This window comes from Salvia hispanica, chromosome 2 (assembly GCF_023119035.1).
Source record: "Salvia hispanica cultivar TCC Black 2014 chromosome 2, UniMelb_Shisp_WGS_1.0, whole genome shotgun sequence".
In the NCBI taxonomy this organism is placed as follows: Eukaryota; Viridiplantae; Streptophyta; class Magnoliopsida; order Lamiales; family Lamiaceae; genus Salvia; species Salvia hispanica.
The window spans coordinates 10,023,680-10,049,708 of record NC_062966.1 but is presented as its reverse complement, the minus strand read 5'-3'; the positions used below and the strand labels follow the sequence as shown (position 1 = coordinate 10,049,708).

General features: G+C 35.6%; 4 protein-coding genes across 10 annotated transcripts; 2 read left to right on the top strand and 2 right to left on the bottom strand.

Moving 5' to 3' along the window:
• Nucleotides 1-1,690: 1,690 nt before the first annotated feature.
• Nucleotides 1,691-3,480, bottom strand: LOC125203721 (glycosyltransferase BC10-like). The gene is made up of 2 exons (XM_048102139.1): nt 2,817-3,480; nt 1,691-2,272 (listed from the first exon to the last, which is right to left on the bottom strand). The coding sequence occupies exons 1-2, from the start codon at nt 3,410-3,412 to the stop codon at nt 1,843-1,845; spliced, it is 1,026 nt and encodes a 341-aa protein (XP_047958096.1). The 5' UTR covers nt 3,413-3,480; the 3' UTR covers nt 1,691-1,842.
• Nucleotides 3,481-11,555: 8,075 nt separating this feature from the next.
• On the top strand, nt 11,556-15,886 carry LOC125205870. 7 transcript variants are annotated; one of them, XM_048105040.1, is made up of 7 exons: nt 11,556-11,695; nt 11,773-11,858; nt 12,666-12,974; nt 13,011-13,207; nt 14,090-14,165; nt 14,867-14,993; nt 15,539-15,886. In XM_048105040.1, the coding sequence occupies exons 3-7, from the start codon at nt 12,696-12,698 to the stop codon at nt 15,676-15,678; spliced, it is 819 nt and encodes a 272-aa protein (XP_047960997.1). In that variant the 5' UTR covers nt 11,556-11,695; nt 11,773-11,858; nt 12,666-12,695; the 3' UTR covers nt 15,679-15,886. The 7 variants fall into 7 exon arrangements, with proteins under 7 accessions (XP_047960997.1, XP_047960994.1, XP_047960996.1 ...); XM_048105037.1 differs by having other exon boundaries at nt 12,674-13,207; XM_048105039.1 differs by having other exon boundaries at nt 12,666-13,204.
• Nucleotides 15,887-16,109: 223 nt separating this feature from the next.
• LOC125205872 (vacuolar protein sorting-associated protein 60.1) lies at nt 16,110-20,135 on the bottom strand. The gene is made up of 7 exons (XM_048105041.1): nt 19,873-20,135; nt 19,165-19,316; nt 18,834-18,927; nt 18,149-18,220; nt 17,950-18,061; nt 16,996-17,156; nt 16,110-16,409 (listed from the first exon to the last, which is right to left on the bottom strand). Exons 1-7 carry the CDS (start codon nt 19,939-19,941, stop codon nt 16,356-16,358), a joined length of 714 nt encoding a protein of 237 aa, XP_047960998.1. The 5' UTR covers nt 19,942-20,135; the 3' UTR covers nt 16,110-16,355.
• Nucleotides 20,136-22,901: 2,766 nt separating this feature from the next.
• On the top strand, nt 22,902-23,806 carry LOC125203515. Its single transcript, XM_048101878.1, has 2 exons — nt 22,902-23,411; nt 23,491-23,806. Exons 1-2 carry the CDS (start codon nt 22,923-22,925, stop codon nt 23,566-23,568), a joined length of 567 nt encoding a protein of 188 aa, XP_047957835.1. The 5' UTR covers nt 22,902-22,922; the 3' UTR covers nt 23,569-23,806.
• The last annotated feature ends 2,223 nt before the right edge of the window (nt 23,807-26,029 follow it).

Sequence of the window (26,029 nt, the reverse complement as noted above, 5' to 3'; positions counted from 1 at the left end):
ACTCCCTCCGTCCCCGAATACTTGACATGGTTTGACCCGGCACGGGTTTTAAGAAATGTAATGAAAAATGTGTTGAAAAAGTTGGTGGGATGTGGGTCCTACTTTTAAAGTACTATTAGTTTTATAATAAATGTGAGTAGGAATGAGTTAGTGGAATATGAGGTCCACTACCAAAAATGAAAAAAGTGAACTGTGTCAAGTATTCGGGGACGGAGGGAGTAATCGGTAAAGCAAGAGATTTAATGTACCTTCAGTTAGTGTTTAAGGTACATTAGTGTTTAATGATTTAACGTACCTTCCATTTTGGGATATTTTATTTTATATTATTGTATATAAATTTATTTATACTAATTTATTTAATTCATATTTTGTCATGAAAATAGTAAATACTCACTCCGTCCCATAAAAATATGCCCACTTTTCATTTTAGTCCGCCCCACAAAAATATGTGCATTTCATTTTTGTAAAATTATCAATTTGTTATATACATCAACTTATTTACAACATACATAACATTTAAACACTACTAATAATGTGAGTCTCATTATCCACTAACAATACTTTAACTACTCTTCTCTTACTCTCACTTACTTTACTAATTTTGTTTTAATTCTCGTGCCATATCAATTGCTCATATTTCTATGGAACGGATGGAAGATAAAAATATGGGTCACACTCTATAAACTTTTTAAAACTCGTGTTTTCTTTACATTTTTAAACTCGTGACAAGTGTATTAATAAGAATATAAGATATATAGTACTACACTAATTAGATTAAGGGATTATTGGTAAATAAAAGTAGCTAGTCACAAATAACTCATTGTAATAGACTTTTCTTTAGAGCATCCGCAATGGTCGGCTAGCGACCGGCTAGCCGATTCGTCGCGCTAGCCGATCGGCTAGCCGAACCATTGCAATCGGCAAACGCGATTTCGGCGAGCGGATCGGCGTGGGCTGGCCGAAGCGCTAGCCGATCGGCTAGCCGCCATTGTGGAGGCCCGATCGGCCAGCGATCGGCCAGCGCCGATTTTCGATTTTTTTTTTTTTTTTATAAATCATATATAAACGCGATTTTCGTTTCGAGATGCTCGAGAGCATGCGTGCTGATTTAGAGATCGCGAGGTCACGGCTGGGGGTTCCGACGTGGGCTCAGATACCACGGGTGGCGGCGGCGGCGGCGACGACGGACGAGGACGACGGCGACGGCGATGAGGAGTAGAGAGTGGCGGGGCTCGTTTGTTGAAGCCCTTTTTTTAAAAAAAAAAATCATGTACTTTTTTTTTTAAAATCTTAGTACTTTTTTTTTTTAATGGAATGGATTATTTTTCCGTATATGTGTCGTAAATTTAATTCCGTATATCGCAATTTTAATTCCGTAAATGTAGTATATTTTGAATTATTTTTATTGCGGCTGGCCTATGGCTGGCATAAATCTGACGTGACATGTGGTTTTTTTAGTGTTGCTGACGTGGCAGAGGAGAAAATGGCTGGCCTATGGCTGGCCTAAACACCATTGCGGATGCTCTTATCACTTTATACACAGAGTACCTCACTCGCCAGGAGATAACATTCATAAATTTCATAGTCATTATCATACTATTTCATTAAATTGACTTGGTATCTCAACAGAAGTAGGTAAGGAAAGCAAAGGAAATTAAAATACATTACAGAATTAGTCAGGTCAGATGAATTTAAAAAATCAAATTTGAATCAATACATGTCTTTTTCTTTTCTTTTTTTTTTTTTTTTCCTTTTTGAGAGTTCAATGATGTATAATACACATCCACATTCACCTTGCCATTCAGAGATGCGATGCAATATGAATGTGGAAGTGGAAGTGAGTCAGTCGGTGAAGATGAGGTTAGCAAGACGAAGCAAGGGCTGCAAGCAATCCGGCGAGAATTTGCGAGCAAACATGAATGAATAGGCGGTGGAATTTGATTGGCGCAGCTGGTGGATGAGAAGCGGTGACAGCTCCGCGGCTCCGTAGGTGTGGGGATGGCCGCCAACGCTCCCGGTCCAGTTAACCCGGGTCAGCGTATACCCGGTGCACCCATCCGGATCCTCCATTGATAGTAGCGTCGGAAAATAGTGCTCCTCCGGGTAGCACGAGATCATATTGTAGCACGGCAGCTTAAATTTCCTCCACAGCCTCCGGTCCCTCACCACCACCTCCGCGTGCTGCCGTGTCACCGTGAAGAACTGTGACCCCGCCCGGAACCGGTTGAACGGCACCTCCGGCAGCATCACGTCTTTCCCTCGAGCCGCATACCTACATTCATTTTAACAAACTGTCATTATGTTACATTTGAAATTGAGTACTACATGTTGGCAAATGAAAGAAAAATAAATATAGCAATATCTTACGTAGGTGTGAAAAGAGAACTAAAATTACAATGTAAGTTTCATGATCCATGTTTTAATACAAATCAAATATGGGAATTCAGCCAAACTATTAGAAGAGAGAGTCCATTTAATCTATATACCTCACACCAGTTGTTCTCATAACCGATATGAAACATTGAGTCCGTAACATTCTTTCAATCATAAGTTGTTTAAGATGGAATCCTATAAATTTTTATCATGGTATTAGGGCGATCGTCAATTGTAGACCAAAGCTAAATGATCTAACAATATATCTGGACTGAACTGAAAAATGACTGATCTAACATTATACACATGCTTTAAATTACTTTAGGTAAGTTCAATAGAAGGTTGCTACAAACGATTAAAAGAAAAGGTTCAACCGATTTGAAGGAGAATGTTGGCAAATGAATGAAATTAAAAAAAAAAAGAATTAAATCGTGTGTTCTCACCTGTCCCATAGCTTGGGCTTGATGGATGAGACTTCGATGAAGCTGCGGTAGAGCGGGAGGGACGAGGGCAGGCGCGGGCCGGGGACAGGGTGGCGGAAGAGGAAATCATACATGTATGTGAAGGAATGCAAGGGGATGCAATGCTGAGAGACGAGAGCGAAATACGAATTAGCAGGATCGTCGAGGAGAGCGGTAGCGAGGAGGCGACGGGCAGCAGAGATGAGAGTGGGGGAGGCGCGCTGGGTCTTCTTGGCAGCGATGAAGCGGCCATCGAATACGCCGCCGGGATGGGCGACAGCGGCGGAGGGGTCAGCGTGGACGTAGATGTTGTAGAGGCCACGGTGGCGGCCGCGGAAGAAGACCTCCCAGAGCGGGGCGAAGTGGAGGTCGGTGTTGGTGAGGAAGAGGAAGGCGATCTTGGGGCTGGATCTGGATTTGGCGGAGACGGCGTCGAGGGCGGCGAGAGTGGCGCGGCGGAAGAGGGCGACGTCGTCGAGCTCGTCGGGGAGGGAGATTTGGAGGTGTTTAGGAGAAGGGATGATGAAGAGGAAGGAGAGGAAGAGAAGGAATAGCAAAAGGAATTGAGGGTTAAACATCGATCACTATCAAGAAATTGAATCTTGATTGATTCTAAGGCATGCAGAAATCTGCATGCATTGGCGAATCATCAACACACCAATGAATCGCACAAATTGAATGGAAATTTTAATTATGTGTTTATGTTTTGTGATTTGTTTTTGAGATCTGTGGGACAGAGAAACGTGGGGGAGAGGACAGCTTGTTTCTCCAGCAATCTTGCACTTACATTTTTCTTCTTCGAACAAATTCATAACTCTTTTTTTTTCTTTTTTTCTTTTCACGCCATTTGAATGTTAATCTATACATAGGTAAATTCTACTACGAAAATAGATCTTTCCCAAAATAAAACTTTAGAGTGTAATCCTTGATTAGATACGGATACGTGGCAATGCCTTAATTCTTTTCATGTAGGGTGATTACTTCTTAATTTGTCCCGAAAGAAACCGCTTACAAGACCAAATAACAAAGAAGAGCCTATTTTCACAATTTTATGCGTTTCATAACGAATCACTATTACATTTATAATTTAAAGATCAAATAAACACATTTATAATTGATGATTAATAGTAGGATTTATTCTTGGCTGTAAAATATACTACCCCCGTCCCCCAAAATTTGCTACACTTTGACCCGGCACGGGTTTTAAGAAATGTAATAGAAAGTGAGTTGAAAAAGTTGGTGGGATGTGGGTCCTACTTTTAAAGTATTAGTTTTATAATAAAATGTGAGTAAGAATGAGTTAGTGGAATATGAGGTCCACTACCAAAAATGGTAAAAGTGAAGTGTATCAAATTTTCAGGGACGGACCGAAATGGTAAACTTTATCAAATTTTCAGGGACAGAGGTAGTACTTATTACTACAATCATGGAATATAACAAATCTTACTAAATTATTGAATAAAATTTGTAAAAAAATAGTTTTTTTTTCCAAAAACAAACCTATAAATTCGAATTGAATTGTTGAGTAACAATTATTAACAATTTTAAAATGAAACTAGAGTGGTTTGGTTGAGGAGGGGAAGGAAGGTGTAGAATACAAATTAAGACACCCAAAGAATGGGTTACTAAATTACTATCATTCAGCCTAAATGAGTTCACAAAATTAATACTTCCCTCTGTCCCGCTTTAGCAGTCCCATTAACTTTTCTGCTATCTTTTTATAAAAATGATAAAAAATAGTTAAAGTGGAGAAATGGTAAAGTAAGAGAGACAATAATGTAGATAAGACTCTTCTCTATATTATTCTCACTCTTAATTTACCATTTCTCTTCTTTAACTATTTTTTATCATTTTTACAAAAAGAGGACAGAAAAGTCAATGAGACTGCTAAAGCTGGACGGAGGGAGTAAGTCTTTTGGCCCATTGAGTATCGGCAACTGTTGTAAACATATTCAATCATGTTTCTAAACAAAACCACCTACTAGTTAAGTTTGAATATTCCATTCGTTTTTTTCCCGAATCGAATTGACCCAAAAATCAAAATATTGTGAACATGAAAATCGAACCGAATTATCCAAAAAATCCCAAAATTCGAACTGAGAAAACCAAAATTTTATAAAAATATCCAAAAAATCCGAAGGACCGAAATTCAAACTACGGAAATCGAATCCGAAGAACTAAAATTGCAAAACATATCCAAAAAAACTGAAAATTAACTTTCTATACTTAACACAAAAATATCGTATCAACCTATTATGATATTGAAACATTTAAAATATTATTACATTTATTGATATAAAGCAACACAATTAGAGTTTATTTTTAGGGATAATATATTATCTACAGTAATATTTAAAAGAAAATCAGTTTTTTGTCCGATTTAGACCAACTCGAAAAACTGAAATTAGCTAAAAGTTTAAACCAAACTGAACCAAAAAATCGAATCAAATTTTAAATTTCTATTTGGTTCGAATCGGATATTTGATTTTAGGTTATTTTGTCCACCCCTATTCTAAAGCGCATACTTTAACAAGACAATCAGTTGACTGACTTCAAATTATTTCATATATAGTGTCAACCAGTGTCAAGCAACGTCAAACATAGACAATGGATTGAGGAAAAATTACTTGACACCATTTTCTAGATCTTATATATATTGTTTATGCATCCTATTGTAAGTATACTTCCTTGTCCGCAAAAAATAGTCTCATTTCGCTACTATACCCACTTTTTCTCCTAATCTTTCTTATTTTTTCTCCTCTATATCTTACTTTATCTACTTTTTCTCTTTTCTCCGTGACTTTACCAATTTCTAGTTAAAACATGTATCATCCACAAATGAGACTATTTTTTCATGGACATAGAGAGTATCATTTTTACCAAAGCGTTTATCCAACGTCCTGATGATTCTACCGAGTGGGATAATAAAAAACTTTAGAAAGCGCTGACAAAAGATCCATCCGACTCAGCAAACAATGTCGTGTCTTTGTCTTTTACGACTTTAAGTTTAAACCTCACTTCTTTCGACAAGTTGATCCTTTCTTACCGTCAGAAGAACAAGATTTAAAATAAAATTATTTCATGAACGAAAGATGCTTAAAGTGAAGCTATGTCAACCAAAACCGGAAAGTCTACGGTGTGGTCCATGTGGAAAGACAATGAGATGGGCGGCATTGAGAAGGGGCTCACAGGTAGTGCTATGACACACACATATGGGTAATATCGATTCAAGATTTGCTTGTCGCTCAAGAAAAAATCAAGTATAAGAGCTATATATTAAATAAGCTTCAACGGTGTATAAACATGATTTTGGTCATATACTGGCCAAAACACACTTGTTCTTTGACGCTATTACATTACATACAACATATTAGGAGAATATGTGGAAATTCGAATTCAAAGTTTGTTTGTAGTGTAAGAGTTATGCTTCAAATGAGATTCTTCGGTGTATAAACACATTTTGTTGCCACATTGACCAAAACAATCATGTTCTCTAAAATACATTAAATTAAGTGTACATGGATAATTTGGATTCTAGGTATGCTTGTTGCTCAAGAAAAACATGAGAATAAGAGGTATGCTTCAAATGAGCTTATATAGTGTATAAGCACGATTTTGGTGCTACATTGACCAAAACGGTTTCGTTCAACGATGTTATTACATAACATACATAATATTAAGGGAATGTGTGTGGTAATTCGGATTCAAAGTTTGTTTGTTGCTCAAACAAAAAGCTAAAAAATAGCTTGAACACCAAAAAATATATCATGCATGATAGCATGAGCTAATTAATATACACAAAAGCTTTCTATTCTAATAGGTAAATTCTGAACTATTGTTGGATAGCACGAACAGTATCGATCAAATTAAAAGTACTACTGTATACAGAGATTTGTATATTATTATTATTATTATTATTATTATTATTATTATTATTATTATTATTATTATTATTATTATTATTATTGAATTATTATTGTTGTTGTTTAATGATGATAATACGAGAAAAAACAATACAAGCAATAAACATTATTTTCGACGCCATGCTTATATTTTATATAAATGGTATCACTTCCCGTAAGAAGTTAATTATACACCATAAGCTCATTTTCATCATACGTGCTATAAATAGACGTTTTGGAAATCGGTTTGAGGAAATTTATGTACAAGTTTTTTTATAAGCCTCTATACTTATTCAACACTTTCGAAGCTTATAAACTATTACAATATCTTGTCTAATTATACGTAAACTATGAAAATATACTAGACATTATTTTTACAAAAAATCATAAGTTAATGTCTTCTACTACTATGAAAATATACTAGAATCACGAGTATTGTGTTCAATTACTTTTTTGTTTTTTTTTCTGGCATTCTTAATTTCTTCAACTTTCAATCTAAAAAAAATAGAAAATGAAAATGACAAAGTTATTGTTCAGATGACAATCCACTATAAACTAGTAGAAATCAAATGTAGGAGTATATATATAGAAATCAGTTTGGGTGGAGTGTATAACCGGGATGGAAGTATTGAACTACATGTGGCTTAGTTCCTAAAAAAATTATTTGTATAATATCATTAAATTTTCAATATTTTATATGAACCACAGCACAAAACTTCACATCAACCAACAAAATATGTGATAATTAATATCTTAAAATTCCGAATTAAAATTATAGAATACTATATATAGTTCATGGCAGATACATTTATGCATCCGACTTGAGTGTATAAACATAAAAATAATAGAAATAATATCCGGACATATGTGCGCAATCCACTATCAAGTTTGTTACATGACCAATAATTTGAACAAGTTGATCCAACAACTAGTGTCATTAAAATAGAATTATTAAATAGACCAATCGTAGCAATAAATATCAGTGCTAGTATTTTATTATTTTTTGCAACTTGCATCCTATAAATGGAGATACGATAAAAGTAGTACACATAACCCACAAATCGACAAAACCGTTGCACTTTTGCTGCACTATTAATGGGGCACACTTTAGTTTTCTTGTCCGATTTGATTAGAGTTAAACTGTAAATGAAAATTAAGATTGAATTTGAACTATATATTTCACTCGTTAAACGGCCGTACAATTTGGTACCATAAAAGATTTTAATGGTGACAGCTCAAAACGAAATTATACTGAGCATCTTATTTAAGATGGTAAGCTTTGTAAAAATAAGTGCAGCATTCAAGCATTTGAACTCTACGATTGGTTTCTTGAAAGCTGATGTTAAACATTGAATTGTTTGGACCTAAAGTGTAATTCACCCAAAATTTTAATATAAACACTAAGTTAATAAAGATAAATTAATTTGATTATCACACGAGTAAAGATAAAGCTTTGATAGTTAACAGGACAATGAAGATCATACAGTACTATAATTTTGAGTGACAAAATTAAATTTTGCGATGTAATCCCGATCGCGCTAGCGACGTTAAATTAACAAGAAGACTAAAATGTTACTTTCTCATGATTTACAAAATCTGAGTTAGATGCAAAATAATCGCATTCTTCATGGTATATAAGATATACATATGAAATATTATCTTCGTTCCCTCAAATTAGTCAACTATCATTTTCAGTAAAAATTTCTAATGAGATGAGTACATTCTCTACTAATATTATTTTAGTAATTTTTTCTAACTTTCTTCTATGTTATTAATTTCGTATTTAAATCAATATCTTTCCCGAATTTTCTATTTTTACGGGATCAAGGGAGTAATTATTTAAGAAAAAATGAGTCACGATTAGTTCTATAGGGCATTTACAATGGAGGCTTCTCCTCGGGCCATGTCCCCATCGCGTCATCATTTTCCTCTTTTCCTATTTCAGATAACAACTCATACATGGAAGACCTCTCTCCATGCCCAAACATTTAACTTACACTATTCATTGTTTTACATCAAAAATTAAAAAATGAGACAAAATATATCACGAATGTATTTCATTAAAAACATTAAAATTTACAATTTACGAACACTTAAAATTACTAAAATTTAAAAATATATTTATGGATGAAAAATCATTAATTAAGGAATTCCACCCATTTTTTATTAATTCAGAAATTAATTAACAAAGCTATTAATTGAGGTTTGTGAGTGAAGTGCTTGTTTGTTTGTCAGTGCCGATTCCTAGTGAGACTTGAGCCAAAAATTATTTTTTGTGTGACTTCATCGAGTGCTTGTATTTTTTTTTCTAGAACTCGCTCCTAGTCCTATTGAATTCTCCCTCCGTCACAAAAATTAGTCTCATTTTGCTCTTTTGGGATGTCCACAGGAAATAGTTCCATTTCTTAAAATGGAAAGTTTCTCTCTCATACTTTTCTTTGCTTTTTCTCCTTACCTCTCTTACTTTACCCACCTTTTATCATCTTCTCTCTTACTTTACTAATTTCTCATTAAAAACCGTGCTATCCACAAATGAGACTATAATTTGTGGACGAAGAGAGTATAAACTTAGGAGACGAAGTTAGGCCATTTTTGAATACCTACACATCTCTTATATACTTATATTGACTTAACTTGTGAAGGCATTGAGACCAAGTGATGCACGAGATAATAATTCGAAGTGATGTTTGATTGATTTTGTGTTTTGTCATTCCATTAGAACTTGTTCTTAAAAGTTTTATACCTGAAGCAATGTTACCAATCTCTCATCTTTGCATGAGTTTATTTTCTTGATTTTCTTCTTTTTATTTGAGGACAAATAAGAGTTTAAGTTTGGAGGAGTTGATAAACTCATATTTCTATTGGTTTGATTGACGGTTGATATGATTATTGTCGAGTTCAATAGCTTGAATTGTGTATTTTTGGAGTTTAGTGAGTTTTTTGAGAATGCCCAAGAAAATAGATGAAAACGAACCAAAAAGACATATCATCACTCAAAGCAAAATGGACAATGGAAGGGAGTCAGAATGTTAACAGTAACCAACCTAGCAAGATGATCTTCAAATGTTACTTCAAGATTATTATTCTTTTTGCCTTCGAAAGAGCTTCATATGGGTACCTTGCACGCCATAATCGGAGTCATTAGAAGAAGTTATGGTCATTTTACAAACACTTTGCTGTCCAAAAAATTCCACTTGGGCAGGGTCACTTTGGGCACATACCACCCGTGCGGGTGATAAACTTAAAGTGTGAGGATTCTATTAACTTTGACGCGGCCGGGTGACTTTGGTCAATATTACAAGAATTCTTGGGGCAATCTTCAACCGAGATTGAATTGATTGTTTGGATCCATTATTTATAACACATAAAGAAATGGAAGATGAATTTGAAGATAATTGAAAAATAGAGAAATTAGGTGAAATGAAATGTGACGGGACGGGAATGTGCATTTTAGAAAGAGGAATGTAAAAAAATCTCACAATATTGTTAAAAAGGGAAAATAATAGAAAATACAATATTTGCCAATGATCGATTGTTTACAAAGAAAATAATGCGCGGTGAGGTGTGTGTACTCTCATTGATCGAGAGAGGCGCCAACACGACACTCACATGTATGGAACGGGTGCGGCAAGCGGCCCGACCTCCCTGCCGCAAACCCTTTCCGCCCGCAAGTGGTCAAACCTCTTTCTGATGTACTATGAGTGATCTAATTAAGTGATTTTGTTACCGGTGTTAGCACATATCACAAAAGGGAGGTAATCAAATGCAAACTCTAAATATTGTACAAATTTCAAACTATGATCTGGACCGTTAAAAAATGTCAACAGATGATAAAATTACATCAACAGAAAATGTCAACACAGTGTCAACGATTGATGTCGTGTTGACATTATGTTGACATCGTGTTGACATTTTGTGTTGATGTAATTTTAACATCTGTTGAAATTCAACAGTCAAAATTATAATTTGAAGCTTGTACAATATTTAAAGTTTGCATTTTATCACTACCCTATCACAATATGACCTGACTCATGAATTGTTAAACTGGTTAAATTTGAAGTTTGAGACCTAACCTAAAAGAATAGTTTGATAGTTACTAGTTAAGATCGAGTGTTTCTAACAACAAAGTTTATTAAAACAAATTTTTGGATACAAAATTACGAAATAGTAGTAATTTTTTTAAGAGCCCATGTTTTTTTTTCAAATCACTAAATTCGATTTTCACTCTTCAGAAAAGTATTTGCAACTTTTAATAACAAAACTGACTATTTGTGTTAATTAACCTTTATCCCCACTCCATTTTTTCTAACACATAAAACTAATCTTACGAAGTATTAGGGATAAAACTAATCTTACCAAGTATTAGGGATGTGATCAAATGAAAACTCTAAATATTGCACAAACTCAAAACTATGATCCGTACTATTGAAAAATTTCAACAGATCACAAAAAAGCATCAACAGGAAAATGTCAACAGAATTTCAACGTTAGTCAATAATTGATGTTGTGTTGATACTGTGTTGACATTAAAATCTTGAAATTTTACACTGTGTTGATATTGTATTGAAACAATGTTAAAGCTGTGTTGAAGAGTTTTGTGTTTGTACCATGTATAAGTTTGCATTTTATCACTACCCCGAAATAATAATAGAAATAATTGAATTAAAATTAACCTAAACTCAAATGTAACACTAATGCACGATGTAATTAAGGACATTTGATGCGATTAAGGAAAAAGGAAATTCGTTAGATATCAGTTCCAAGTTAATAGTAAATCAAATTCAATATTCAATCTCCCATTTCAATCGGTTACGTTCAATAAATAGTCACCTATTGTGTTTCAAAAATTGAGCGATGGTGACACTCAAGAAAATGTATAAAAATGAGCTGTTCACAACCCCAAACCCTTCTTCTCCGTACATTACGTCGCTTCTCTTTATTTTACCTATTTTCCCCAAGGTTTCTGTTGCTATAATCTTGCTTGCTAAATCGCATATTTTCTTAATTCTGTCAAAATTTACTCTATCTTTCTGCAGAAGCTACTGACTGCACCACTCCAAGAACACGTTTTTTTCCTTTCTTGTGATCAGCAAGCTTTCTAAAGCCTGGAAATTGGTAAAAGGTGCGCAAGATTTTTTTTTTTTTTTTATTATTGGGTTATCGCTTTTTGTTTAGTAGTTAATGTGAATATATGCATTACAGTCGAAATGCTGCATTGAGGTTTCTGCTTATATTTTGTGCTCCTGTTTCATTGCGTCCGTATTTTTAAATTTTTTGTTTTGTAATTAATTCTGTTTCTTTTGTTTTATTTCAATTATGTTGAAAAGTGGCGTTTATTTGAGGAGAAATATGTACAAAATGTCTACTTGAGTAAGTTGTAGTCTCTTGGTGTTACTGTTATGGATTTGTTGAGTTTTAATCAATTGATGCCATCTTTGGGGTAATTCCTGATCTGAAATTCAAAATGTTGAAAAGAAGAAATTGTGGGGATGGATTGATTGTTGATAAAAATTACAAGTGCAGATGAATAAAGATTCCTACTTTGTTCCATGTTTTATCTTACATATCCCTAGTGAAATTATGGAACTGAATGACTGTTTAATTGTTTATTAAGATGATCTACTACTTGATATAGTCTTCATTTGTGGCTGTTTTACTTCATAATTCAGAATATACCTTATTGAGTTAGGCACTTGCCGTGTCGTTAGCAGTTTCTTACTTGAGTTTCATTAAGGAAAAGACCTTCCTTTTGTGTTTCTTGCATGCCTCTATAGTTTTCCTATGTTGTAAGATCCTGATCTATCTTTTGCTAAACACCATCTTGTTTCTTTTTATAGTCTGCTTACTTTTCTGTTTACACAATTGGTTAATATAAATCACATACTGTCTACTTTCTAGGCAACATTATATCATGTTCTTGATGTTTTAGGGCTACAGAGAAAATAAACACAACGTCACTATGTCAAGGCACACTCAGCTCCCTCCTCGCTGCCCTCTCCAGAAGAAAACTGTAGCACCCGAAGTTAATGCATCAATTTCCCTGTTCTCGGGAAAAGGTATCGAGTTTCATTCCATGCAAAACGAACAGTACAAAACCACCTCCAAGAGCCTCATACTCGAGGATCAACCACCTTGGTTGAACGACCTGATAAGTGATTTAGATTTGGATTTGAACACCGATAGTTCATTACCAGATCTAGATCAACTTAATGAGAAGGAAATTACGGAGTCTGATGGACCTAATGATGAATTAGGGTCGTCTTGCACGTACGGCCCTAATTCACCTCGGAAGAGAAACATGTTAGGCTTCCCTGAAAATGAGATCGCATCAGCATTTTCCGAATATGCTGTCCAAAATTCTCTGCTGCATTTGGAAGGATATAATTCTGTCTCTGGAGTGCAGTCGGACTCATATAGAGATGCACGTGCTTCAGCTGATGAGATCAGTTCCGGAATGAAACAAATGAGGTGGTATAGACCCTACTTTAAAGCATTTTTTTAAACGTAATTTCTTTTGTCTTATTTGTTGCTTAACGTATTATAACCGTTGTCTTATTTGTTGCTTAACGTATTATAACCGTTTCGATATAGTTACTAATAACGGCTAGATTTAACATTATTCCGTAGATTTATTAGTTGGAAGATGTCAAAGTTTATTGATTTTTTTCACACGATAAGTAAACTGATTTTTATATTGCTGCAACTTTTGCCAGCATCATGAAAGTTGAAATACCTTGTATTTCTAGAAAGGATAACAACTTTAACAAAGGTCTCATAAAATTATAGCCGTTACTGCTTTATCAAGTACTCTTAATATCAAATAATCTCTTTTTACATTGGTTTAGAGCAAGACAAGAAAATCATTGAATGTCTGTTGTTACATTCGGAAATCTTTGGTGGCATCATTTTGGAGATAAATTTTATTGGGGAATATATATAGTACTGTATTTTGATTTTACTTTGCAGATTGGAAATAAATCTGAAGAAGTAGTATTGAACAAAATTTGGATTTTTCTATGTACTGTTGCATCTGGTGAAACAATTCCAACATCTCAATTTAAGGATTGAGTGGAGTAGGTCGTAATTGTAATCACTAGAAAGATCTTGAGTATATATCATGGCCAGTTTTTTGTTCAAATTGCTGAAACAACATAGAGATTCTGAACGATAGTAGCCTAGTACTGGCATTTATTTTTATTTCCATCTTATTGTTAAATATTACTCCTATATCTTTTCTTGTTCCATTTAATATGTGATGGTGTGATTTTCACAAAAAAAAAAATCAAAGGTGTGAACATTTTCCTTATATGCAAAGCCTTTTCCTTATGATATACATTGTCATTTTATATGCAGTCACCCTGGGCAGAGGTCTAGAGCTCGAAAACTTCAGTATATTTCTGAGCTGGAAGGGTCTGCTAATGCTCTTCAGGTATGGACTCACAAAGAGGCCTAATTGGCTTAATGCATGTACCTTGTGACATAGAATAGAAACATATACTCCCTCAGTCCCATAATAATTGTCACTTTTTGCATTTCGGTCCATCCCACAATAATTGTCACACTTCATTTTTACCATAAATGGTAAGTAGGACCCACATTCCACCAACTCACTTCACTCACATTTTATTATAAAACCAATATAAAAAAGTGGACCCACATTCCACTAACTTTTCCAACCAACTTTTCTTCACATTTCTTAAAACCCGTGCCCACAATAAGAGTGACAATTGTTGTGGGACGGAGGGAGTATTAAATAATTGTTCAAAATCTTTCGAATAATTTTGTATACTTGTGATACTACATTTATTTTATGATGTCTAGAAAGATACTTAGTTTGAAATAGTACTATAAACTATATCTAGCTGGAGTATTTTAACCAGTAATTCCCAATGGTTCTATGCATATACGTTTATGACCTAACATGTGAAATACTGTACCATGACTTGGTTATAGCGGAAGCACGTATAAGTTCAAGTAGGATCTTAAACCAGTAGTTTTCCCAATGGCTGTATGCATATTTTGTTATAAATGTATGTGTCCCTATTGTCTATTTGTAGCTTTACTTCTAGCGGCTTGTAAGTGTTTTCTTGCTCTTTTTTCTGCGATTTGAATCTCGGGTTGATGTTTCAGAATATTGGGTCCCAGTTGGCTGTCAGAGTTGCTTCCCTTATCCAGCAGCATGCTGCTTTGTCCTTGGAGAATGCCTCATTGAAGCAGCAACTTTTAAGAGTGAATCAGAAGAAATTCATCGTAGATAGTAAGTAATTTAATGATTTTCAAGATTTACATAATATCTACATAAAATTATATTTCATTCCATTGCACCTATTATATTTCGATGAAAAGACACCTATTATACCATTCGAAGAATTTCTTTGTTGAGAAATAAACAAATTAGTGCTGAAAACCTATAATGTGTCTGTGCTTTGCCAATCTAAATAGTATGTTCTGGGACTCTTACTTTTCTAGTCCTAGTGAAAATCTCAAGTGCATTAAATTAGATATATTATTGCATTCACGTTCAGGAAATGGTGGAGTCATGTTTTATTTTAGGTCTATACTATTTATTCATTGCAAACCACAACATGGTTAAGAGATTTGTCAGTGATATACACCAAATACTTGACTAGTTTGGATGTTTTGATTTAAGACGCAATGAATAAGATTTTGTTGATCTATACCGTGTGGTTTCCTGCTGTGCTTGGCTATCATTTCAATTAATCGTATCTTCATTTCGTTGGCTGTGAGCTTATCTAAGCTATATATATTACCTCAACAACTTTGCATTTCTGGTTTGTGCAGATGAATATGAAACCCTAAAGATAGAATTGGAGAGGCTGAGAGCCGTTTCCACCGCCACCAACAAGTTCCACAGCAGGTCACGCGCAGTTGATAGCGCCATCTGGGACATGTTAGATATGCGAAAACTTAATCTAAACTAAAAGAAACGACAACATCCTTCTCACGAGCAAAGCTCTTCAGTTTGGTTTTGAACTCTGCAGCAGCTGAGATGACATCTATGATTTTAGGTAGGACTAGTTTTGATGGTTAGCAAAGAATACGACTCTAATGGCCTCAATATGTGTACACTTGTCACTTTTGTTATTGTGTACTTTTATCATTATGATATGCATAAGTTCTCTTTTAATTTGATGCATCTATAAAATTATTTTCATAAAAAAGTTAAAAATTGACTATCCCTCATAGAAGGTGTTAGGTAAATAGATCGTGTGTTCTCACTTAACTTTCCAAAGACATGCTTACAGGAACAGGAATAGTTACTTGAACCTTTTGAGTAATTTATTTTAGGTAAAATCATGAAAACTATAGATAGCAATTATCACTGCAAAAAAAAAACAATTCATGAGCTATGTTGAGAATTAAAACAAGTAGACTGTTGAACGAAGCCCAGAACCAGCAGGAGAATCTGTACAAAAATCCAACTTCGAGTTCATGTTCAAGCACCACAAGGAGGATAAAGAATCACATGGCTATTGACATCGTATGCACCCAACGTTCAACTACTTTTTACCTAGACAGAGATGCAAGAAGAACCACAGACTAATAGCGTATTCTTTACAATAAACTTTTGGTCGATGAATTGCACCATTACTCCCTCTTAACCTCGGAGAGTTGCTCGAGGAACGGCTGGTAAACCTAGTTCATCCTCACCCTGTCAACAACATCAAATCATTTTATCAGATTCAGTTAAGCCAGAACAAGTACCGCAAATACATGAATAGTAATAAATCAATGGGGAAGCAGTCAGAGTTTCATTAGCAAGATTAAATCCAAATTAGTTGCATATGCAAAAAAAAACATACAATACACCCCAATTGGGAGTGACGAACCACAAAACGATCAAGCTAAAGATTCTGCAATAGTTCATGAAGAGCATTTTGTAAACCTACTTTCCACACATAATACGTAATTTTTTATTTTCCTAATCTAACTAGATAAATGGGACACGTCTCATTTTAAATAGTTAAGATACTCAGTTCATAGAAAGGAAACTACGACAGCCAAGAAAGAAAATTAAACCTAGTCATCAATAAGAGCAATATAAGTAGAAGTATGAAAAGATATAGTAATGATTATAATCATAGACCGGCATTCATTTATCGTACACCATTGTAGAATATTCCATGACTGTATGCATAACAGACAGATCAAGTTTGAATTAGTATTCAGTCCAAGTGATAGGATATAAAAATATATATACGGCCTTTAAACTATTTGGCCTAGAAGAAGTGAATTACCTGCATATTCACTCTGCCTGCTGGATTTGCAGCATGCCCACTTGGTGCTGATGGCAAGTTCAGTTCTGAATCCAGATCAGAGTCCTTATCAGGCTGAAGATAAGAAGGTACTCCATCACTCTCAGTTTCAAATCCCATGTCTGCTTCCAGCGCATCAAGCTCTGTGTCATGAGATAAAAGAATCTCAACAGAGTAGTATATGGAACTAGTAACTACTGAAAAAATAGTAAAAAAACATCCAGAGTAGTTGAACCAAAGTGTAACATGAACATTCAAGAATAAAAGTAAGAAAGTTAGTTCCTAATGCTGGTAAAACATCATTTTGACTAGTAAATTAACTTAATTAGCAGCAGAAAGTATGCATTAGAACACTAGGAGCATGCTTCTAAGTTCTACCCTCTCTTCTACAGAAAAGCATCAGGAATAGTGATAAAAAACTCTTAGGAGTAGTTCACTTAGCCATTTAGGAAAACCCATATTTATAACTAGGACAGTATTGAATATGGGTGGCCCACCAATAAATGGATCAAATCTGTTCATTCAGTACATGCGATTTGGGTGAGCTATCATGTGGGCTGTAAATGGAAAAAGCTGTGTAAGGACTAAATTACCCTTCTGATAAAAGTTTGCTTCCAGTCTAATTGGGGGAAAAGAAAAATTTCGGGGGCAAAAGTGTAAAAAACCTCACCAATTCTGGTTCAACTTTCAAGAACAGAATTGAAAATCACGAACTTTGGGAGTTTTCAAACATGAGATGCTTAGATGAATAGTGCGGGCTGTGGTTCATATATTGGGCTTCACAGTTTAATAACCTTAAAACTGAACACCCATATTTCCCCTGTTTTGAGCTCAAAACTAGCCAAAACTGACAAAGTGAACGAGTCCTTACTCTTAATATCAGGTGGAAGTTGGACAAATATAGTTAGTTGAGTTCTAAGTGAATTTAATTCTTACCACCCATCAGATCGTCCTCATCGATATCATCAGGTACATTATAGCTTCTACCAAGAGACTCTTGAATTTCATTGCTCACATCCATAAGATCCATCATCTCATCTTGTAAGTTCTGTATGCATAAAATCCACTGGTTAATTTAAGATCATCATCAACATATATGCATAAGCAAACAAGTGTCAGGATTGAAGAAACAAACATCAATGTCTTGGATTTTCACAGTCTTCATCATTCCCTTAAGATCTTTGTTTGCTGACTTCAAAGCTGACATCTGCAATGAATGCGAAAAAATAAGACAGACCAACTCAATCTATATGCAGTTTCTTAATGAGACAAGTAGACAACCATACAATAGATGGGCAGCAAAGAAGCATATCAAACTTAAGCCGACATATAGAGCTCTATGCAAGTATCAGGACATAAATTAGTCACAAGACATCACACATCAGAAATAGGCAATAGGTTTCATGATTTCATCTGTATTAGCCTATTATACGATACACTTAGTGTAAAAACATTTGAAATTTCTTGATGGGACCAATACCAATCAGGCACATTTTAAATTTAATCTTATTGTGATGAACATAAATAGAAGAAAATCTCATTCACATGTATGTTAGCGGAAATCTCAAAGTGCACATCATATTAAACAACAATATGAAACACTATCAATATTAAAAATTCAGAATTTTCTGGTTTATAAGAATCTCCAAAGTGCGGCCTACAAAATAATAACTAATCGAAAATCCCACAATCATGCAAGAAATCATCAATATATAAAAGCAAGGTACTCATAAGATGCTCTCATCTATGTCCAGTCAAATAATCAAAACTAAAAGGAGACGGTGAGTTCATGACAAGAAAGCAGCATCTCAAGCACGTACTGTTTGTTGAGCATCTTTGATTCCTTCAGCAGCAAATGAAACTTGATCAAGGTTGAATGTCTGATTGTATAGCATATCACGCTGACCTTCATACCTGCTCAATTTGAGAAAAGATGCTCATGGTTACAATCCAACTCCTTGAATACATCAAAACTTAACTTGTAAAACCTCGACTCCCTCAGTTAATATGCAAAAAGAACCCCATGACTCAGAGGGTTGGCATGTCTAAAAACCACTCATGCAGTCACCATCATGGGGAAACATATAAAAAGTTAACAAGATTTCCATGCAACATGAATTAAGATTCAAGCACAACACTGATGCAACTTACATCTTTTTTTGCTTGAGAACCCTCATGGCTCTAGCCTTAACAGCTTCTTGTGCTGGGCCTGGTCGCGTCTTCTTGATCTGCTCTTTATATCTCACTAATTCAGCATCAAGTTTTTGTATCTTTTCATCAACATTTTCACCTCTTTTATTTATCTGTAATAAAAAAATTATAAACTATGCATCCATTTTAACAACTCAAATGAGTACATAAAAGTGACAAGGACAGAAAGAGGCCCCTAAAATTATATAAGAAGCAAAAAAAACAAAACGAAGAACATAGAGGTATTAAAAACCTACAAAATGTCACCTTCTCATATATTCAGCAAAGATGATTTAGATTATGGGAAGAGAAGGGGACAAAAAGAGTGGTGGGAAAAAACTCTCCTTGTTTAATAGGAAGTGGAAGGGAACAGAAACAAACCAAAACAAAACCTATTAACGGAGATGGACTCCAAAATGCGAAATTAGGAAACGAAACAATATAAATGATTCTCGGTTCTATTTATACCGCATGAGGCTGAGTTCAATCTATTCCCCACCTGGATAACACCCAAAACTGTGGTGGTTGTTTATTCCACTTATCCTTAACATCTGAACCCCCTCCCATCCCCAATCACAATCTATATCTGTCTCTCCAGCAAATGCAGACAGCATTTATAATCCAATGACACAAAAACGAAATGTAAAGTGAATCAGTAGAATTTCAAACCCGGTCAGATGCATCTTGAACGGAGGGCGGCGGTTCCTTATCCTTCTTCACTCCAAACACCCTCCTCATGGTGCTGATTTACTATGTGATTGCAATTGGCGAGTATGAGACTTAGGGTTCCAAAATTGATCTAAAATGTATGTTTTGGATGAAAAACAAAATAGTTGAAATTGAGGAGGGAAGAATGAAGGTTGAGGAAGTAAAAGGGAGAAATTTAAAATCAACGTATTTGCAGCGAAGTTTCCAGGTGAATACTGGAATTTTATCGAGAAACTCCATGGACGGCCGTGCATGTGATCAGCATAAGGTGGGTGGGTCCCCCAATGTGTTTCAATCAATTTTGACAAGCCTGGCCCATACCTCTTATTGGGCTTCACTATATAAAAGGCTCGGCCTATTAACAGTTTACACCCGCCGTTGGTTTAATCTCTACATACGTTTGTTTACATCTTAAAATTACAATTTTCGATTAAATTATGCTTCATATTTCATACTTTTACGAAAAAAAAAATTGTCGATTAAATTATGCTTTGTCTTCCTTTTTTAAAATTTGAATGAGAAATTAAGAAACTGTAATTCATAAAAAAAAAAAAGAACTGCCAATCCATGGCGTGCACGGATGGATCTAGCCTTGGCCAAGCCGCCATTCAAGGCAGGGACTTGGCCGTTGCCAGTGATTCAAGCATAAAGCTACAGCTTACAAGCATATCTCTCATATCTTAAAATTTTGTGTATTATTAGTTCATCATATCTTCTCGTATATTGTATTCTTGTTTAATAAGTTAGAGTACTTTTTATTGTAATCTTTAGGGCTAATTGCCTTAAAAATCCATGAACTTTCACAAAAGTTTGATTTTTCCAGTGAACTATAAATGTTGTGTTAAAAGTCATGAACTTTACTTTCGTGTGCCGATTTCCGTATCGGGTATTCCGGCTAAGATGGCGATATTGACGCTGACGTGGATGATGAGTTGGCTGTTGAGATGGAGTTTTTTTAATTTTTTAATAAACAAAAGCATTACTTTTTACACTTATCCCCCAAATCCCCAAATTCACTATCAATTGAAACACAACTCAAACGAATTGACAAACCCATCTTCTGCGCTCAAGTGCTCCCATCTTCAGCGGTGGTAACGGTGACGGCGATGGCGAGGGCTACGGAATCCGATGGCACCACCGGCTACGTAAGTCCTCCCATCTTTAGAGACTCATTTTTTGTTCTAGAAAATCTATATAACTACTCAGGCACAATAAAAATTGATTGTTTCTTATGGGTAAAGCCTCCAATTTGCATAAAAACATCCTTATGAGGGAGTGAGCTTTAGGATTTATATTTTTAATTTTGAGTCAATAGTCGTTCACTTTTAAAGTATACAGGAATGAGTTATTTTCAGGCATTTTCTGATTTTGAGTTAGTTTAGAATTTTTGATTTTGAAATTGAGTTGAGTTAGTTTAGTTTTTTGATTTTGAGTTTGGAATTTGTATATGGATGGTGTTTTTGGCCTTACAGTCACCATGGGGGACATTTCATTTCAAACGGTAAGTTTCAGAAATATGTTGGTGGTGGAACGACATAGGCTAGTGGTCTAGACCCAGACAGATTTGGGTATTTTGATTTAGTTGAGGAATTGAATAAAATAGAGATTGACACATGAAGTAGACTAACCTTTGTGAATCCTATGACAGCAACCCATGGATATTAAAAGTGATAAGGAGGTGATGGAGATGTTATCTGCTACTCTAGGAGTGAGTTTTAACAGAATGTGTAGTATATATATTGTTGATTGGTGGAAGTCTACTACAGGATTAGAACAAATACTGGAACATAGGAGTGTAGGCATGTGTGGTGAACATGTGGAAGAGAGGGTGTTGAATAAGGTTGAAATTGTGAAAAATAGCAAGAGAGTTGTTGAAAATAGTAACTTTGATTCTGCCACAAAGACTAGGAAGTCCACTTCTGTGAGCAAGGGTAAGAGTGTGGTTCAAAAAAGTGTAGAGAATAATGTGGTTCAATCAGTGGAGAAGAGGGTTGTTGAAAGGGTTAGTAAGGATGTTGTTATATCTTTTGGTAAAAGTGGCAGTGAGAAGGTGGTTAAGTCTTCAGAGAAGCATGGAAGTGAAACATTTAGTAAGAATGTAAGTGAGGTTGTGAGTAAGACGATGACTCTGTCTGTGGATGATAATGTGGATAAGGCTGGTAGTAAGAGTTTGAGTGATTCTATGGAGGAGAATATGAGTGCTTCTGTGGAGGAGAATTTCAGTGATTCTGTAGGTAAGTACATGAGTCATGGTGTGAATACAAGTGCTTCTGCTAAACCCACTGATCAGAATATAGAAGAGGCTGTTGAGAAGAATATGAGTGGTTCTGTACATGAGGGGGTTGGATCAGCTAATGAAATTTTGGGAGAGGGAGTGTATGACAGTGAAAGTGATGGGAGTTACATACCATCAAGTGAAGAGGAGACCGATGATGAAATGGAAGCCGATGAGCTAGTGTTTGAGGATGAAGAATATACACAAGGCAGAAAGAAGATGAAAGAGAGGAAGAAGGCCTTTGTTATAACTGATGAAATGTTCCAGAGGATAGTCAATGGAGGTCAGAAGAGTGACTATGTGTCTGAATATGAAAATTCTGAAGAGGATGATATTTACTCTGACTCCACTGATTTTGAAGATGAAGGGAGACGATCTAGACAACGACATGCTAAAGTGGTGTATGATCCAAAATGTGATCATAAGCTTCTCACATTCAGTGCTGGTATTGGATTTATTGATGGTCACCAAGCTAGAGACGCTCTGACAGATAATGCAGGGTTGAATGGATGACAGATTCATTTTAAAAGAGCAAGTACGAAGGAAGTTGAAGCAGATTGTCAGAGTCCTTGTGAATGGATGATTTTTGGGAGTCGAGTGAAGAAGGATGATGCATTTTTAATAAAAAAAAAATCAGGAAGGGGTTCACACTAGTCCTAGGGCTATGAGGAATAAAATTGCTTCATCCAACTGGATTGCTAGGAAATACTTAAAAGTCTTTAAGCTTAAATCAAATATGACTTGTAAAGATCTAAGTAAAGATTTAATGCAGAGGTATGCTGTTGAGGCCTCTAGGTGGAAGTTATTCTATTTAAGGAGAAAAACTATTGATCTGTTGAGGGGAACTGTGGAAGATAATTATGCCAAGCTGAGGAGGTATGTACTTGAATTGAGTAGAGCTGACAAAGAAGGTAGGTTTGAACTACATGTCGATGTAGGTGTTATATTCAAGGCAATGTACATTGGATTTAGTGGTTTGAGAAACGATATTAAGGAGGGATGTAGAATGGTGATTGGATTGAATGGGGCATTCCTGAAGACATACCTGGCTGGCATATTGTTATCGGCAGTGGGAACTGGAGGGAACAATCAAATGTATCATATTGCTTGGGCAGTGGTTGAAGTTGAGAACGAGGTTTGCTGGACTTGGTTCATTAACATTCTAGTGGAAGAGCTGAACTTGAGTGAAAGAGTTGAGATTACTATCATAAGTGATCAGCAAAAGGTATAATCTTAATTGACATTTTACTTTTTCATTCGTTGAACACTTAGCTTACAACTTACACACATATTTACGATTGTAGGGGCTTCAGAATGCAGTAAAGGAGTTTATCCTATTGGCTGAGCATAGAAATTGTGCAAGACACATCTATACCAATTAGAAAAAAAATCACAAAGGTCCTAAATTGAAGCAGCTTTTTTGGAAGTTGGTTAGAAGTACCTACATGCAGGAGTATGAATTGGCATGCCGGGAGTTAGAGAAGGAAGATGGGCAAGCTTTTGCATATTGAATGGACAAGAACCCGAGCAGATTCAGCAAGGCATTCCTCATGCCAACACAATGCTTTGATGCAGAGACGAAGCCAAGATTTTACGGTTGGAGGGTCCAAATAAAAAATTCAAATAATAAAATGAAACATAAATAATATTACATAATATAAATATAATGTTGTAAACATATAGTTCCGTACAATGATACTATAACATTCCTCTTCTACTTTTCATCTTCTGAAACCACTGCATAATAGCTTCATCAGTTACAGTAACAAACACATCATTCTCAATATAAGGAACTAAGCAATCATTCAATAGTTGGTCTCCCATATGATTCCATAGAGAAGCCTTAACGAGTTTCATTGCTGAAAAAGCTCTTCCAACTGAAGCAGTTGTAACGGGTAAGAGCAATGACAATTTAATTAACAAATAAACCAACGGAAAATTCTCATGTTTCCTTGTAGAAACCATATTCTGAGCAAGACCTGCAATTTCCGATACTTTTGAAAACCTTTCATATGTGCTAACATCAAAAATAAAGTTATCAAGCTGACTTTCAAGCTCATACAAAGTAACTTCAGAATATTTAAGTGGATAATACTTGGCAAGGCGGAGCAACTTCTCTAAATCAAATGCAGAAAATGAGTCTCTAGGATCCAAACATGTCATACACAGAAGTAAATTTGTGTTGACTTCATTAAAACGGTGATTCAACTCTTGAGCTTGCATGTCAATGACTGAACAAAACAACTTAACTCGATAATGAGTGTGACAGTGTTAACCACATTGTTAAAGAGCGTGTCAGACATAGGGTGGATTTTGTTGCCAATGCTGATGAAGAGAAATGTGAGGATGAAAAAGAGTCCACGGTCATACATGAAGAAGACGCACGCCCAACTTTCAATGATGGCGTGTCTAGCATAGTGGAAGCCGAGGACGAATGTGAGCCATTGAATGCCCTTCAAATCTTGAACACCGAACCAAAGCTACATGAGGTTGCTAATGGAAACAAGCACTTGAGGGAGAATCGAGAGAAAGAGGAAAAGCTAGAGAGTGAGAGCATGCTTCAAAAGCCAATAGAGTGTGAGAAAAGGCAAAGACGCAAAAGCCAAGAGAGAGTGGTGGGGGTGAGTGTGAATCAACGCTTTCAAGAGAGAAAAACCACAAGCATGTGAGAAAAAAAGGTTGTTTGTTAGATTCTAAGATCACCCATGGGAGGGCTCTCAATCACCCTATCATTTTTCCCCTTGGTGAGAAGAGCGACACTTATTTCACTAACTATTTCGACTTGTCTTTCACCTTTGGTGACCTAGTGATGCAGAAATTGGAAGGTTTTGAATGTGAACCCTGAGTTGAGGAGGCACCGAATAACTTCTTACCGGTAATAAGCTCATGGGTACAATGTCAAGATGAATCACTCATTGCCCAAGGTTCAAGTGTACCTGATCGGGATTTGAGGACAAATCCTTCAAAAGAAGGAGGGGATGATGTGAATCCGGGTGTCCTAAAGAAGAATCGAAGAACAAGATTTGACGAAAAATCATTTCACAAGAAGGAGGATGATGTGAATCCGGATATTCACCACAGAATACAACGATATCGAAGACCATGGGTTGATTGGGGTCCGAGAAGAGGGTTGAAGACATGACAAGGAGCCAAGCTGAATTCAGAGGTCTGATTCAAACTGGAATTTCACTATGAAGATAAAGTTCAAATTCTCTCATCAGACCACCATTGTCTTCATGTCGAAGGATCTTCGCGTGAGTATCTTGCATGTCTCAATCGGAGTCCGGATGAGGAAGTTATGATCGTTTTAAGAAAGTCGCGCAATGCAGAAAGAAACACGCGGGCGAGTTTTTTGCCACCCCGAAAACACCTGGTCAGGCATTTTAGTCGAAAATCCGATTTTTGTCCAGAAACTTAACGCGGGCGGGCAAAATGAGCCGTGGAAAACACCCGGTCGGGTGTTTTGTCTGAGATGTGACTTTTTGACCAAGACTTGTTTTATTTTGCTCCCTTTTCACTTCTAGTATAAATAGTACACTAGGGTTTGTTCTTGGCAAGCGTTGAACTCATTTGTAATCAAACACAGTCTCAACATTGAGCATCCTTCTTCATCTTTGAAGATTTATCAAAATCCCTTGTGGTTGCACTTAATCTATTGTCGGGCTTAGATTAAATGTTAAGGTATGCAATTATAGTTCTTTTGTTGCTAGTTTTATGGAGTCATTAGATTTTTGCTTTGGTGAAAGTTGCCTTGGGTTGTCTTTATTGTTTTGTAGAAGGTCCATAGGTTCCAAGCATCTATCCAAATCATAACACCTTCATCCTCTTCCTTTTCCACCAATT

Excerpts from the sequence above, each read along its gene's own strand:
- LOC125205870 (XM_048105037.1), top strand. The coding sequence starts at position 12,696 with ATGTCAAGGCACACTCAGCTCCCTCCTCGCTGCCCTCTCCAGAAGAAA. Across the intron at positions 13,208-14,089 it reads GGAATGAAACAAATGAGGTG|TCACCCTGGGCAGAGGTCTA; the intron begins GTATAGACCCTA and ends TTTTATATGCAG. Across the intron at positions 14,994-15,538 it reads GAAGAAATTCATCGTAGATA|ATGAATATGAAACCCTAAAG; the intron begins GTAAGTAATTTA and ends TGGTTTGTGCAG.
- LOC125205872 (XM_048105041.1), bottom strand. The coding sequence starts at position 19,941 with ATGAGGAGGGTGTTTGGAGTGAAGAAGGATAAGGAACCGCCGCCCTCC. Across the intron at positions 19,317-19,872 it reads TTCAAGATGCATCTGACCGG|ATAAATAAAAGAGGTGAAAA; the intron begins GTTTGAAATTCT and ends TTTTTATTACAG. Across the intron at positions 17,157-17,949 it reads TGAGGACGATCTGATGGGTG|AGCTTGATGCGCTGGAAGCA; the intron begins GTAAGAATTAAA and ends CTCATGACACAG.
- LOC125203515 (XM_048101878.1), top strand. The coding sequence starts at position 22,923 with ATGACTTGTAAAGATCTAAGTAAAGATTTAATGCAGAGGTATGCTGTT. Across the intron at positions 23,412-23,490 it reads TCATAAGTGATCAGCAAAAG|GGGCTTCAGAATGCAGTAAA; the intron begins GTATAATCTTAA and ends TTACGATTGTAG.
- LOC125203721 (XM_048102139.1), bottom strand. The coding sequence starts at position 3,412 with ATGTTTAACCCTCAATTCCTTTTGCTATTCCTTCTCTTCCTCTCCTTC. Across the intron at positions 2,273-2,816 it reads AAGCCCAAGCTATGGGACAG|GTATGCGGCTCGAGGGAAAG; the intron begins GTGAGAACACAC and ends AAATGAATGTAG.